This window comes from Globicephala melas, chromosome 10 (genome assembly GCF_963455315.2).
Source record: "Globicephala melas chromosome 10, mGloMel1.2, whole genome shotgun sequence".
In the NCBI taxonomy this organism is placed as follows: Eukaryota; Metazoa; Chordata; class Mammalia; order Artiodactyla; family Delphinidae; genus Globicephala; species Globicephala melas.
The window spans coordinates 91,308,059-91,324,136 of NC_083323.1; the positions used below are offsets into that span (position 1 = coordinate 91,308,059).

Genomic DNA, 16,078 nt, shown 5'->3' on the forward strand with positions numbered 1-16,078 from the left:
TTTCTTTTTAATGGCATTTGCAAACATTCAGTAAAGTGTGTGAAAAGTGTTATATCCATTCCAGAACACACAAAGAGAATGACTTGAACTGGGGAGAACCCAAGCCAAGCTTCCATCTGCCAAGTTTTACTTTCTTCAGGAGACAAGAGCCTGCCAATTTTTCATCAGAAAAGTCTCTGTTGAAGCATATACTTTAAAAATATCATTTCTCTTGAGCCATTTTGAATATGAGGAAAACCAGAAGTTATGAGATGTTTCTTGCTTTCCCCTCTAGGCTTAAGATCTGCTGCTACCCAATGTTCAAGTGTTTTTAAGAACCACGGACCTCACTTTTCATCGAGTTCCTTCTACTTTAATACTCGTTAGTGCCCTGATTCATAACAACTTTTACTGAGGAATTAATCTATTCTAGGCACTGCTTCAAGTATTTGCTCTCATTAATCCTTATGACAACTCTTCTATGAAGCAGAGTTTTTTACAAATGAGAAAACGGAGTCAAAATACGTTTTGGAGCTAGAATTCCAAACATGAGTAACCTGATTCCAGATCTCGCACTTTTGGCGGTTCGTTTAACACACTTCTACTAGTCAGTGCACATTTGAATGCCAGATAGATGCAGAAGAACGTTATTGTGGAAGCCTGTAGGATTTCACTTTAAGGGGAGCTAATATTGTGACTTTGGACGAGGAGCAGGAACGACAAGTACAGCAGGGATGTAGTCTAGCTTTTGCCCAGCGGTTTCCTAAAATGTCCCCCTCTCCTCTCTTTGCAGGTGGCAGATATCCACCTGGCGTCCGCGTACACAGCCTATGCCATTAGTGGGCCCACAGTACAAGGTGGCCTCCCTGTTTTTCACTGGAGCCGTTTCAACAAAACTCTCCATGAGGGAATGCCAGAGGCCTACAACTTTGATTTTATTACCATGAAACCAGTTCTGTAACTTGACATGAAATGGAGGGAGATGAGATACAAAGGGCACTATTTTAACTACGTTTTCCCATTCAAACTTAGTCTTAAAATATATTCAATCCAGTTTATCACTTTCATTTTTCACTGCCAATTTTGTCATGTTTAAAACAAGCATTTACTACAGGGTGGAGCACTGTAGAAGAAAACATTACATACGATGAACGACAATACCGTTTTAGCACACAAGCTTATACACAAGAAAGTATGGTAGAAGCTGCTCCCTCGCTCACCAAAATCCGTTCTCTGCTTTTAAGCCTGGCCCCGCAGACCACACCTCCCAGGCTGCCCTGGGCAGCTGTGCCACGTGGCGGAGTTCTCGCGAGTGGACTCTTTCCAGGCCTGGCCCCTAACAGCCTGTACTGCTCATGCTGTTTCCCCTTCTCCCAGCTGGATGTGCTTGATGACAGAGCTCTAGGGGGTGGTGGGACCTGCAACAGGAATACTCCAATAGTGTTCTTTTCCTGGTCATTAGGAAGCAACAGCTGAGTCTTTTTCTGGCGCAGGATAGGCACATAATACAGCAAACTTTAACGTTGTCTCCCATTAGTTAAAAGCAGCATATCCAATCTGGGAGCAACTCTGCATAACAAACTTTTCTTTCAAAGCTGGAGAACTGTATGTGGTTTGAGTACCGTGGTACCGTCAAGTTAAGTTAAACGAGCCATACTGAACGGTGTAACAGTGACTCTCAACAAGGTGAAAGACTCCCAAAAGAAAAAGCAAAGAAACACAAGGGCTGAGAATAATCAGAATGAATCAGAGTACACAGGATGTGAAAAACCCAGCAGTTTATTTCAAAGTATAAATTTCAGGCTTGCTGAACAAAATCCCACTACAGTTAACACTTATACAGACAACACTCTACTGTACATTTAAAAAAGAAAAACCCCACAAAAACCTTCAAAACCTAATAAAAATAGGGCAACTTGCTATAGCCCAGTTTCTATTAGACATTAGGAAGGTCTTACATTGTCTTATTATTTACACTTTCAACTGCAATAAAGAAAAATCAGGATGCAAGTTTACTACAAAGGAATTATTTTTATATTTAAATTTGAAATGGTTGATAAAACACTAAAGCCAGGATTTCCCAAAAGGTGTTTGATTGCCCAGTTACCTTATTTACAAACAAAATTTTTTTAAAAGATGGCAATTAAATATAAATGATGGGTATTAACTGACTCTACAAATAAAAAAAAATGAAAAACTTATTTAGCATGATAAAATAATTTGACCAGAAGACAAAGCATGTATTTGTATCATCCTATTCCTCCCCACTGGCTGGCTCAAGGGGAATAAGTTTTAGGAACTGGATAAACCTGCCGCACTAACAAAACACCTTATAGGAATTGTTCTAATCTTTTTCTTTTTTTTGTCCCAAAATTTTAAAAAAGGCGAGGGAGCCTCATTTGCCCAGTAAATAGTAAGGCAGGCAGAATCATACACTGGTTTTAGATAGAGTTATTTTCAATAATCTAATACTGGGACATGGTATTTCTGGAAATTAAAATAAAACAGGCCAATGATAAAGCTAAAGTAATGAATAAATCATAGGATACTGAAATAGCCCAAGAAGGAAAGTCCCGGAGAACACTTGGAAGTGTTTGCCGTAACCTACTGTGCTAAGATCACAGTGTATAAAGGTGAGAGAGGAGGATACCACAGGCATTATTTTCTTAATCTTGTACAGTACTGGAAAATTCGCAGAATAAGACAAAAGTGTATGCAGTATTGACACCTTGCTGCATAAATGATCATTTTGAAAGTGTAAGCAAAAGAGCAAACAACAAAAAAAAGCTACGTTAACACTTAATCCAATATAGCAAGAGAACTGTATGGTGCGGCCCACCTAAGGAGTTCTGCTGACAGGTGGTCCTAAGATTCCAAGCTCCTTGCTTTAGGTCATTTTTTTCAATTAAACCTTTCATTTACTATCTGGCAATGGGGGTCAGGAGAGTGGGGAACACCTCTCTGTGAGGCAAATGGTATCCCAATAAACACTCACTTCTCAAGGAAGAAAGCTCTACTCTTCACTTCTCTCATAAACTTCTACTGTGTTAAACAGCACACAGTTTTCTGCATATTTTAAAAAGTGAGTCCAGAGAAATAGAGGGATATAGTTACCTCATAAAGTTACCTGTTAACAACAGATGTCTTTGTATGTAATTTATAAATTTACTGGCAAGAACATAATTTTAAAATGTGAGGCTTACACTTAAAACAGGGTGAAGATTACTCTGACAAAGTGCAAAGTAGAGAGTAACAAATATCACAATTACCTTTAAATGTCATATAAACATCCTATATTTCAGGCTGAAGTATCAGAAGTTTCCAGGATTTCCAATGAGGCAATACTTACACAAGTATTGTCAGGCTAAAAAGGTAGCAAACTTGCATTCCCAAAATGGGATTATCAAGTTTATTTATAACACTCTGTGAAAAGATATTGTGAAATAAAAAAAGGTACCATGGAGTGTGAACTGCTATTAAAAAAATCTGTAACCAGTAGCTATTTCTAGTTGAGTCCTCCATTCTCTGTCCCCAAAGAAACAAACCAAACAAAAAGAAAGTACTCCTCAACATGAAAACCTGCCCCAAATAAAAGCCTAGAGTTCTAGCCTAGCACCCATAAGTAACTCCAATATAGCTGCTGCCTATAAATCCCATGGCAGGCTAACTGAAGGAGACCATCTCATAATATCTTTTCCCTCAAATAATCACAATTTCTCTTTGTACCTTCCCTCCACCACCTGTAATAAAGTTTTATTTTACTGTAGAAAATCTATTTTTAGGGTTACTATTTAAGTATTTTTTTTCTCTGACAGAAATGACACAATATAGGCTAAAATAATATTTTCATTCTACTGGGCTTTCTTCACCTGATTATATAATGCTCTGAAAGCTTTAAACAAAAAAAAAAAGGATTAGTAAATATAAATAAAAAACGTTCACCAAGGGCACCTTTCTAGGCTAGGTAAGCAAATTATTATCAAGTGACCACAAAACCGGTCAATAAGGAACAATTTCGAACGTGGGCTTTCTATTCTGTAGACAGGAATGATCTTGAACACATAATTAATACTGCAACCATTGCAGGTAAAAACATATATACATGCAGATATCAGATAGGTGCTCACACACATCTAGAAGATCATCAATTTCTCCCTTTAAAGTTTCATTGGCATGACATTGGCAACTTCTTTACCATCATCATTAGTACTAGAATGAGTAACGTCTACATAGTTGGTTGGCAAATACAATTAGTGGAAACTTTAATTCTTATTGTGGTCTCATTTTCTGAAAGCAAAAGGAAGATTTTGGATTTACTTTTGGCAATCTGTAGGCTTTCTTCAGCATCAATCAGACTTCACACCCAACACGACAGTACACTGACCGGTAAAAGTCTCTAAAGAGTTTCTTTACAACTAGAATGCTTCCTTATTACAAGCCACCGAAGTTGCAAACAAAGCAGCATTAATATTGAAGCCATAGCTCCTGCTTATAATTCCAGGAAAAATTAATGACTGACTTATTTAAGAAGGTAGGAGTATGAATTCAAATATGATATGGGAAGATGACTGGAAAATTTGTTTCACAAACTCCACAAATTCCTTTCCACGTATGGCCAACCACGCTCTCACCCCCCAAATTACACCACCTCTCCTGTCTTAAGCTATCTACACTCAAACATGTACCTGATACCACGTATAGCTGGCACTCATAATGAAAATCCATGACCTAAGCTGAACTTGATTAAAACTTTGAAGAAGAACAGAGAAGCACAGAAGTTATATCTAATTGTTACATAAAATGACTCCAAAGGATATACTTTAAAAATCCTATCCAAAGCTGACATACAGTAAATCAGACAAAACTTAGCACCATCAAAACAAAGTTAAAAGATTAAGACAGGAAGAATGACAGGAGAATAAAGAAGAAACGGAGCTTTCCCTTTGATAGTTTACTCACTGTATTTTGTGAATTTTACTATTTACTTCCTTTGAAAGAATACTATGCTTTGGGTGATAAGGTAAACTAGAATTGCTTTCATCATCTCTAAAACCTTGTGCAACATAGATACCAAAATATATTTGAAGGAAAATTTTCTTACACAACGTGGTGCAAAAATAAAAAGCATTTATATTCTTGGAAGAAAAGAGCAAGTCAAATTTTTGGAGTTAAATGTAGTGATGTCACTGATGAGACTATTTATAAAAGGCTTGGTCTAAAATTTACTTGAGGGAGATGTGCTACGTTTGGTGGAGATAAAAGAAATGAGGGTGAAAGGCTGTCAGGGAAGAGTAAATAATAATGGACAAACGGCCCTGTTTACTTTTGTCGTTAATCTTTAAGGCACAAAATAAATGGAAAAACCAGATTAGAAAAGGGAGGGCCCATTGCAGATCTTTTTCATCTAACTGACAACCCAGAAGAGACAAAAGAAAAGATGAACAGATCCTTTCCTGTGTTCAAATTAACCTATTTTAAACTATTTAACCATTTTGCTTTTTATTTTTTCTTTGGGTTCCATTTAGATTCAGTTTAAATCATTTATCTGTGAACCTACAGATCTCTGAGAAGCAGAATCATGCCAGATACATACCTCAGATCCTTTGATCTACTTACTTCACACTGGAAGAGAGGTAAATTTGAGAATGAAAATGGGAGATTCCACTGCAATAAACATATAAATACAGAAAAGCACAAACACCCACACATATACCCCAGCCTCAGAACTAAAGCAAGGTGCAATTTACATTTCAAAACCTTGAAGCGTGAATTGTTCAGGAAAAGATTCTGCTTTATGGGCTGAGTTTATTCTGATTATAAACAAATGTAATGTATATACACATCTGTCCAAGAAATCTTGCACAGTGTGGATTTTACAAGGGGTATCATGCACAAGATTAAAGCGAGACCCAAATGTGGAACTTTTGAAGAAAGAGGAAGAGATAAAGGCCCCAAGGTTTAACTGCTCTGGGAAGAAGAGATCACATCCGTTGACTGAGGATCACAGAAAGGTCCGAAACGTCCATAAATATCCTTGGCTCGTACTGCAAAGTAGTATTTGCTTCCAGATACAAACTGGGTGAGAGTGCATGCCATGGGCAAGGGAAGCGCCTTTACTTCTCCAATCTTCTTCCACTGGGAGGGCACAGTGGCACTGGGCTCCTCATGGTAAGCGTACAGATGGTAGCTGTCGACGGCGGCACAGCTTCTGTCCACCTCGAGGACGCTCCAGGACAGCACAATGCCGTTTTGACTCTGCACCCGGGCTAACTTCAAGTGCGGCTTCTGAGGCGGAGATGTGCTGGCGGCCTCTGGGGGCAGGCGCTGCGGCTGCGGGGCTTCTGGTAAGGGCGCCGGGTGCACAGGGCGTGAGGGGGGCTCCTGGAGGAGGAAGAGGCACGCCAGTTTATAATGGCCACAAAGAGGGCCGCTGCTGAAGGGAGAGCACAGCACCCTAGAGAACATTTAGAGGGGCTTCACCTTACACCAAGAACCCTGGGAGACACCAGACCCCATGCCATTTCTGGCAAGTTCTAGTTGATGATTTGTAACCAGTAACGCCCCGCACGATGAGAGCTAAGGCTCCTCCCACTCTACGTCTGAGGTCTAAAATACTGAGTTTTCCTTGGGAAACAAAAGCCCTTGCTGATGGAGCATCATCTTGATAAAAACTGAAATAAGCATCTACTTCTAACAAAATAATTTATGATTTGATGATCTGTACTACAGATACTTATTTTAATATAACATTTTTAAATAACATGTGTGGCAGTCTATCATGTAAAATTTGAGTATCAACTCTACTTTCATTTTCAAACTGCTTTCCCATATAAAGACAGCAGCGTATTCTCATAAGAAAGCACATTTAACGCTGAATGTGTATTTTTTTTCCCTTGGTCAGCACAAAAAAGGTGACATTTATATTGGACTGTGAAAGACAGAATTTAGAAATGTAGAAATAGTCACAGACCTTTCTGCCAGTAGGTAAAAGCATGTTATTTAGATATCGGGTATGTGAAGAAGAACATACACATTTGGAAAGGTAAGTTAAGGCCAGATGACGAAAATGTATGAGGTATGACCTTGGGTTGGTTACTCAACCCCTCTGTACATTAGCGGCCATACCTATAATAAAGGTATTAAATAAAAACTAAAGTTAGAACGTGAAAAGATATTTTTTAAAATATCCTTTTTAATACTCCAAAATGCTCTTTTTAATTTAACCATGAGTTTAAAATGGTCTATTTCACTTTGCATGCCCCAGATGTGGACTATACACTGTTCACGACCACAAGCAGACTCAGTAATCCTCAACCATCATTCCCTACAAACATTTGCTCACAATGGTAAGGTCTATTTTCTTCAATAAACTTCTGCTGGAGACACAGAAGACCTGTCATTTCCTTTTGATATAACCAGTTTAAAGAAAAAGGTACCAACTGCAATGATATTTGACGGCTTTACAGGTGAGAATTTTGTGAAACCAAGCATCCACACTTACAGTATGCACTTGTGGTGGTCGGTGATGCACTGTGAGCTGAGGTCCTGTTGATCCCAGGGTTAATCCATTGTTTACAACATATGTAGTTGCTTGAGGCACTCGAACTGTAACACCTATAAAAGAAAATTCAGTGACAAAATTAGAATTCTATTCCAAATTTGGTAGAACACTGAATTAAACATTTAAAGTCAGTAAAGTGATGTTTTTAAAATTCAAAAGGAAAAATATTTCTATTTTTCCATAAGTCTATACTCAGCTAAAGTATTATTTGAGCATGAGGATAAAGAAACTCTCACATATGCGAGCTACCAAAATAAAATCTACCTCTGTGAACTTTTCCTCAAGTAGCCACTGCAGGATATATGCTCCCCAAATGAGAGAGGAAATCAAGAAAGAGGAGAACAGGAGACTTAGTGGACAGGAGAGAAATAAATGCCGTCCCTACCAAAAGGACTATAACCGAAAATCCTAGAACGCTGAAACACTGGAGCTGTAGACATGTACAAGGCAAACAGGTCGGAATGGAGCAGTGTGACTCTAAAGAGAGAAAGCTTGAAGCTATCTTCACAGAGATCGCTGCCGCCTCCAGGACAGGGAAGTTATCCTTGCCTTGCGTTAATGAGGTTCCTCTTTCTTTCCATGCCCTGCTGATCAGCTGAGGATACTCATTTCATCCAACAGAAAACTCTTCTGACATACATCAGGGCAACAAACGCAGAAAATTTAGAAGCCACCCATGCCTCAACCATATTCCTGCCATATATTCAGTACCACCATGTACCCTGACTGGGGTGAGCCCAGTTTCCCAGAATTCATTCATGACACAGTTGACTGATCTCCCCAGAGAAAGCTCTTGTAAACTTGAGAAAGCTGAAGCCAGAATGTGAACCAAAGACTCTGCTTAGTTTATTTTCTCCTAGAAGCCATCACCTAATAATGGCATTACTGAAGTTTCTTTAAACAGCTGGATTTGCCCTTGCTATTAAATTTTGCAAAACTAAATATTTTTAGTGATACATATATAGATTGCAAAACCATGCAGAAAAACAAAGTAAGGATGATGGTTACCTCTGATAGAAAGGGAGAGGGATGCAATTAAAGGCGGGCATATAGTAGACTTTTGGATACTGATAAAGCTCTATTTCTTAGGCTGGTGGGGAGTTCATATGTGGTTCATTTTGCCATTTTTCTTTAAATTTTAAATATATCTTTTACAGAAACTTGTTTGATATATTTTACTACTAAAAAAATATATATATATATTTTTTTCCATTTATATACACATACATATACATATGGAAATTACAAGTTACCTTTAACATTTTCCCATCTTTTATTTCTCAGCCACTTTCCATACCTTTAAGACTCTCTCATTGGAGGCTATCTTTTACCATTATCTCCATCTGGGCTAAGTCACAATTGATCATTCCCACTTTAACTAGGCAAGGTGTCTCAACAGAGTACAGACCAACATCAAATAGGGTACTGTGATAGTACAGGCCATAAGTAATTAAATTGAAGACAACACCCAGAACACATATCAGATAATATACAAGTCCAATTTTTCTGGTTAACTCTCCTAAGGGAAGAAAAATGAATTAATAATAGTTTTAATATGATATTTAGCACTTTTTGCTAAATCTAATGTCAATATAAGCTACTCCAGCTAAGTGCTAAAGAACTACGTGTAACTTGGAGCCATATACAGGAAGAGTCTCTTACTATTTTGGGGATTGACCTGCCGAACAGCAGGAGCCTGCATAACAGTTCCTCGCAGGGAAGCCTGAGCTGGTGGTGCGGGGAGAGCTGTATAAACCACTTGATGGTTTGCAGGAGCTCTTGGTACAGGGAGCCTCGTGGTCACCTGAGTTACTGGACGATGCGTTACATTCACGGTGGTTGGAGCTAATGAAAAGCAGAAAAATATATTAAAAATGCAGTAAATGTTATGCTAAGTAAACAGTATTAAATGATAATTAATTTTATACAAAATCTGATTTACTATAATAAAGAGAACTAGAGACAAGCGACTCCTTTTGTAATCGTGGAAGGTAAGAATGACAGGGCCAATCAAAATTAATACTACTACAATCCAAGCTTCAGAAGAAAAGAGTACCTCAACCAGGTCCAACGCCCTTCCTACTCTAGTTTAACTAGATTAAATAAGCAAGTGAAGATGAAGAAAGGGTTTAGACCTTGAGAGTATGATCTTATAGGAGTGATTTAAAAGAGTAAATTTTCCCTTCCTCAGTGTTAAATTATTCTTAGCAGAGTGGAACTTTCGGCCCTCCAGGCCTTCTACCGATGGGTATAAATCCAAGAGAGTAACTCTGTGTTCCCCCAGTTTAAAAAAACTGGCTATTATAATTGACATTTTCTTCAGATGAGCCAAACCATTTCTTACTCAAAACAATAAAACATCCATTAAAATACAGGCTGCTTCCTTCTCTACTGTGGCATTCCTCCTAATTTATGTTCCAGAGAGCATTAATGCCTTGAGTGATATTAACACATATTTATCAAAATATGAGTCCTAGATGTTCACTGACAGCATAGAAATACAGTAATGATTTCAGGAGTTAACAGTTTCTTGTTAATAACTCTCTGAATTAGAATTTCATTTTATAAATGACCACATATTAACTATATAATAAAAATCAATAATAAATATACTTTCATATGGAAAAATGGGCTCTATAATAAAATAAATTTGGAGGTAAACACTGGATATAATAAAGAGACTGCTTAGTCTTTACATATCCTAACTTTCAACGTGAGTCTTTCAAAAGCGGAAAAAAGTAAAGTATACAAGGAGGAATACTTATCTCTTCATCTCCTTATTCCCCATTTTACTATCTGTATTGTTCATGGGTTTGCATAATGACATTTCCTTCTAAATTATCTAAATTAGGTGACTGTCATTTTAATTTATTTCACTGGATCAAATTCCACGTGAGCTCAATGTATACCTTAATGAGAAGAGTGCTTATATAAGCATTTTGCAGATAAATCTCTTACGCAATAGGCTATTTTTTGAAGAAGACAACCTGTCTTGATTGGCTTCTAAACAGATTAGGAGACACAGGCGACATCTTGAAAATGTCTGATTTATAGTTTCTTGAGAGGTAGCAGGTAAAATATTAGTGGTTCTGACAGTAGTGTTAGGCCAGTTAAAACTATTTCTAGTTAAGAATCATTTAAAAATTCTTGTTTGATCAGTCAATTATAACTTCTTGGTTATAATCAGAATGAATCATTACACTCATCCCTTCCAGAGAAACTATATTCATTTCTGCTGTTTACAGTGGCAAAGACATATATAATTGAACTCTTCTTTATAACTATTCTGTATCAGTGCTGCTACTTGAGACTGTCCACGAAATTAAGTCATACTGCATTCAAAAACATACATTGCCTTCAAAGTAACAATGAGGACTATTCTTAATTTTCTGTCTAATCTTTTTTTAAAATACTTTATAGTTTTTATAACTTATTACTAACATAATTAGGGTTAAAATCCAATTCATCTCAAGGGAATGAGAAGACAAGCCACAGACTGGGACAAAATATCTGCAAAAGACATATTTGATAAAGTACTATTATCCGAAACATACAAAGAACTCCTAAAAATCAACAATAAGAAAATGAACAACACGATTAAAAAGTGGACAAAGAATCTGAACAGACACCTCACTAAAGAAGATAACAGATGGCAAACAAGCACACGAAAAGATACTCAACATGTCATTAGGGAGATGCAAATGAAATACCAATGAGATTCCACTACACCTATTAGAATGGTGAAAATCTAAAACACTGACAATACCAAATGCTGGATGTGGAGCAATAGTTCCTCACACTCATTGCTGGCAGAAATGCAAAATGGTACAGCCACTCTGGAAGACACTTTGGCAGTGTCTCACAAAACCAAACATATTCTTCCTGTATGATCCAGCAATCACGCTCATTGGTATTTACCTAAATGAGCTAATTTTCTGTCTAATCTTTCCATTCAATTTCATAGTCATATTTCACTGCAGGCAAAACTAAAGTTTCAGCTTAGTGATTCAGCATATTTACCTGTAGGTAGTAAGTGTATGGTTGTCTGAGATGGTCCACTTGTTGGCACCCCAGATGGCTGAAGAGGTGGTGCTGGCTGGATGGGTTGCAGTGGTCGAGATATAGGCTGAGAAGAGCTCATGGTTGACACAGGAGTGTGATTTATTTTTTTAGGGTCTGTTAATTAAAAGTGAGACAATATGATTATTGATAGAAAAAAATTAGAAATACAAGTTTATCCTTGCCATTCAGTCACATGTACCCCTAAGAGAACAATTTCTTTGTATTTTAATTAAGTGTACTTTTGCCAATTTGAAAACCAAGTCAGGACCTTAAACAATTCACTGTTGGCTCTATCACAGATTCTAATTCACATTTAAAGAAAACACAGTTTTACTTTTTTTTTTTTTTAACGAAAGAATCCTACTTCTAACTCAATACAACAAATTTAAGGCTTTAGCAACTGCTACTTTAATACTTGAGTGTTGATGAAGAACAATGCACTTTAGATGGGAGAATTTAAGTAACACTCAGTGGTGGGGCAATGGAAAGAGACTCCAAGAGGCAGGGGTGATAGAAAGGGAACTGACAAGAGCACTGATAACAAACTTTGCTTACTTTACTTTTTTATCTAGAACCAGCCTTACCTGTGTCTTCTCAAAAATAACCTGTATTTATTTTTGTGCTCTAGGAAATTCCTTCCATTAAGATTTCTCTATTAAAAAAAATAGTAAAAGCAATACAGAAAATCTGAAACTTTTAAACAATAATCAGACGGGCATGAATTCAACCCTGACAAATGATGGCACAAATCTTCCAATTTTACATCAGTTTTATAAAAAAAAAAAAAAATTGACTTTAATGTCACATAATGAATTGTATAGCTAATTAATTTTGTTTTCCTAAAACCAACTTAACTATCTTATTCCCTAAAACGTAATTTTTAAAAATCTTTAGTTTTAAAAAAAATTTAATGTCTTTAAGGTAAAATAATTAGCACCTGATCCTATTAGATTTTCCACATGTATTATATAATTACCACCACAAAGTTTTACAAATATGTCTGTGAACAGTTATTCTCAAATAAGTTTGAGAAATACTTTATAGCTTGAATCATTCTTGGAGATTTACACTGTAAATTAGCATAGCAAAGGCTCGGAGAAATCTGTATTAAGGAAAAAATCCATATAATTTTAACTCAGCATTTTCCAAGCATATTTAACCATGAACTTTTATCACAGAACACCTATTAACACTGTGGAAGAATAACTGGGAAAATTGGTTAATATCTAACCAATATAATTTCTAAATATTATAACTCAGAATAATATTGAGAATTCTGGGTGTGCATGGTTTTTAACATTACTTTCATTTAACATCTACATTAAAACACACACACACATGGAAAAAACATTTAATTTAAAGTCAAAAGACTTGGGTTTAATTTGCACTCTGAATCTATCCTCAACTCTAAAATGAGCAGTATAGGGTTATTGTAAGGATCAAGTGAAATAACAGATATAAAAGGAGAGGTGTTCCACAAGTCAAATATTCTCCTAGTTGCTGTTTTCCTTTATGCCTTGTTCATATACATTCAAGATTTGATTTCTATTTTTTAATTCTAATCTTAAAAACCCTCTTTCTAAAAAGGACACAAATAATGGGGTAGAGATCTGTATTCACTGAATATAATGGATTAAGAGAGAAAAATGGTATCAAAGCATTCCTTAGTAGGATTACTTATATTTAAGTACCTTGTGAAGCTCCACTCTCTTCATCATCCATTGTCAGATCAATGACCCCACCTGAATCGTTGCCTGTGGCTTTTCCACTCTGAAAGAAACAAAACATCTGCATTTTGCAAAGAAAACTCTGGCAGACATGAGGAAAATAAAATAATACTGAGGGGAAACAAGGATAATGCACAGCCTGGTTCAGTTTGGACACCTAATGGCTTCACCTGAAGAAAGAGTGTTTGTCAGATAAATGACCCAAGGATACTCATGAGCTAAATATGTGCCACATAAAAAATAACTTTGAAATCCTTTCACAATAAATTTTTTTTTAAATTACACTGTCAGTTGCATAGAGCTATTAAAGTGACGATCAAGTGTGTTAAGAGATTAACTGTAAACAATTCATTTTCTTTTTTTTAAATTTTCTTTTTTTTTTAACTTTTTCTCTTTTTTTTTTTTTTGATGTGGACCATTTTTAAAGTCTTTGCTGAGTCTGTTACAATATTGCCTCTGTTTTACGCCTTGGTTTTTGGCCCCGAGGCATGTGGGATGCCATTACCCCGACGAGGGATTGAACCCACACCCCCCACATTGGAAGGCGAAGTCCCAACCACTGGACAGTCAGGGAAGTCCCATACAATCCATTTTCTAACATTTAAATGCTGACCAATCCTACACTAAGTTATCAACGTTAATTCACAAAAACACCAAAGGCAACTTTAAAGCCAGAATTAGGTTACATAAAATAATATATTTTCCCCTGAAGAATGCTGTCGTTTGATAGGATGTGATGTGCTGTAATCAACTGCCATCTAAGTTGACTGAAGTCCACCCACTGCCCAAAATCATTAGAAATGTAATTAAAAAATTTAACTACATAATAGCAACAAAAAAGGAAAGCAGTACAAAACAGACCTGAAGAGCCAAGATCTTCAAGTCAAAAAGACTGAGTGCATCTTTTAGTTCCAACACATACAAGCTATGTGAATTTATGTTAAAAGCACATTTCCTCAATTTCCAAAATTTGGATATGAAGTCTATTATAAGGATTAATGCAAATATGCATACAAAGAGCCTAACACCAGGCATGATACATGGTAACTGCTTAATAAATGCTAATCATAATTACTTTATGATATATTATATCAACTCCAAATGATTAAGGCTTTCATCTATAAAACTCCAATTTTGCAAAATTAAATAATTCTTTGACGTTAGATATTCAGGCCAAATCCAAACACAATGATGTAATTCTAAATCTTACACTTATAAACCTTTCTTTGATAATGACTTCATAGAAAATGACTTGTTTACAAACATCACAAATCTGAAAAATCCAAAATGAAAAGTTCTTAACAAACCTTGAAGAATATAACAGAATCCACTTGCTACAACAGATCTATATGGTCCACTTTTCAAACTAAGGTCCACTTTTAAAATTAAGTTTTAAATTCATCAAAAATTACTAGACAAACATGCAAACACCAGTAAAGTAGAACCCAACTAAAGACAAAAAGATAGTCAATAAAAATAACTCCAAGTGGAGCCAGATGTTGAATTCAGCAGACTTCAAAGCAGCTGTTAAAAATATGCTCAAAGAATTACTAGAACAAATAATCCTAAAATTTATATGGAATCACAAAAAAACCAGAATTGCCAAAGCAATCCTGAGGGAAAAAAACAAAGCTGGAGACCTAACACTCCCAACTTCAGACAATAAACAAAGCTACAGTAATCAAAACAGCATAGTATTGGCATAAAAACAGACATATGGATCAATGGGTCAGAATAGAGAGCCCAGAAATAAACCCACACACCTACAATCAATTGACCTTTGACAAAGGAGGCAAGAATGATACAATGGAGAAAAGACAGTCTCTTCAGTAAGTGATGTTGGGAAAGCTGGACGGCCACATGTAAATCAATGAAGATAGAACACTCCCTCACACCATACACAAAAATAAACTAAAAATAGCTTAAAGACTTAAATATAAGACATGATACCATAAAACTCCAAGACAAGAACATGGGCAAAACATTCTCTGACATAAATCATAGCAATGTTTTCTTAGGTCAGTCTCCCAAGGCAACAGAAATAAAAGCAAAAATAAACAAATAGGATCTAAAGAAACTCATAAGCTTTCGCACAGCAAAGGAAACCATAAACAAAACGAAAAGACAACCTTTGGACTGGGAGAAAATATCTGCAAACGATATGACTGACAAGGGCTTAATTTCCAAAATATACAAACAGCTTATACAACTCAATAACTAAAAATCCAACAACCCAATCAAATGATGGGTAGAAGATTTAAATAGACATTTCTCCAAAGAAGACGTACAGATGGCCAATAGGCACATGAAAAGATGCTCAACATTGTTAATTACCAGAGAAATGCAAATCAAAACTACAATGAGGTATCACCTCAAACTGGTAAGAATGGCCATCATTGAAAAGTCTACAAACAGTAAATGCTAGAGAGGGTATGGAGAAACGGGAATTCTCCTACACTGTTGGTGGGAATGTAAATTGGTTCAACTGCTATGGAGAAAAAGAGGCTCCTTAAAAAACTGAAAACAGAGTTGCCACATAATCCGGCCATCCCATTCCTGGGCATATATCTGGAGAAAACTCTAATTCAAAAAGATACATGCACCCCAATGTTCACAGCAGCACTATTTACAACAGCCAAGACATGGAAGCAACCTAAATGTCCACTGACAGATAAATGGATAAAGAAGATGTGGGATTATATATATATACACACACATACACACACACTCGTATATACATATACATACA

The 16,078-nt window shown here is 36.3% G+C and overlaps 2 protein-coding genes across 4 annotated transcripts in view; one reads left to right on the forward strand and one right to left on the reverse strand.

Annotated features, from left to right (window-relative positions):
* The window catches only part of PLBD1 (phospholipase B domain containing 1), a 72,746-nt gene extending 67,057 nt beyond the window's left edge, over positions 1-5,689 (forward strand). Inside the window, exon 11 of the mRNA XM_030841358.3 lies at positions 773-5,689. Within this exon, the coding sequence (XP_030697218.1) occupies positions 773-940 (168 nt within the window). The 3' untranslated portion in view covers positions 941-5,689. The remainder of the gene's footprint in view (positions 1-772) is intronic.
* The window catches only part of ATF7IP (activating transcription factor 7 interacting protein), a 127,483-nt gene continuing 113,147 nt past the window's right edge, over positions 1,743-16,078 (reverse strand). For all 3 annotated transcript variants that reach the window (XM_030841349.3, XM_030841348.3, XM_060306139.2), the window contains exons 11-15: positions 13,294-13,372; positions 11,561-11,716; positions 9,203-9,385; positions 7,481-7,593; positions 1,743-6,360 (exon numbers count right to left, since the gene is read on the reverse strand). In XM_030841349.3, the coding sequence (XP_030697209.1) occupies positions 5,938-6,360; positions 7,481-7,593; positions 9,203-9,385; positions 11,561-11,716; positions 13,294-13,372 (954 nt within the window). In that variant the 3' untranslated portion in view covers positions 1,743-5,937. The remainder of the gene's footprint in view (positions 6,361-7,480; positions 7,594-9,202; positions 9,386-11,560; positions 11,717-13,293; positions 13,373-16,078) is intronic.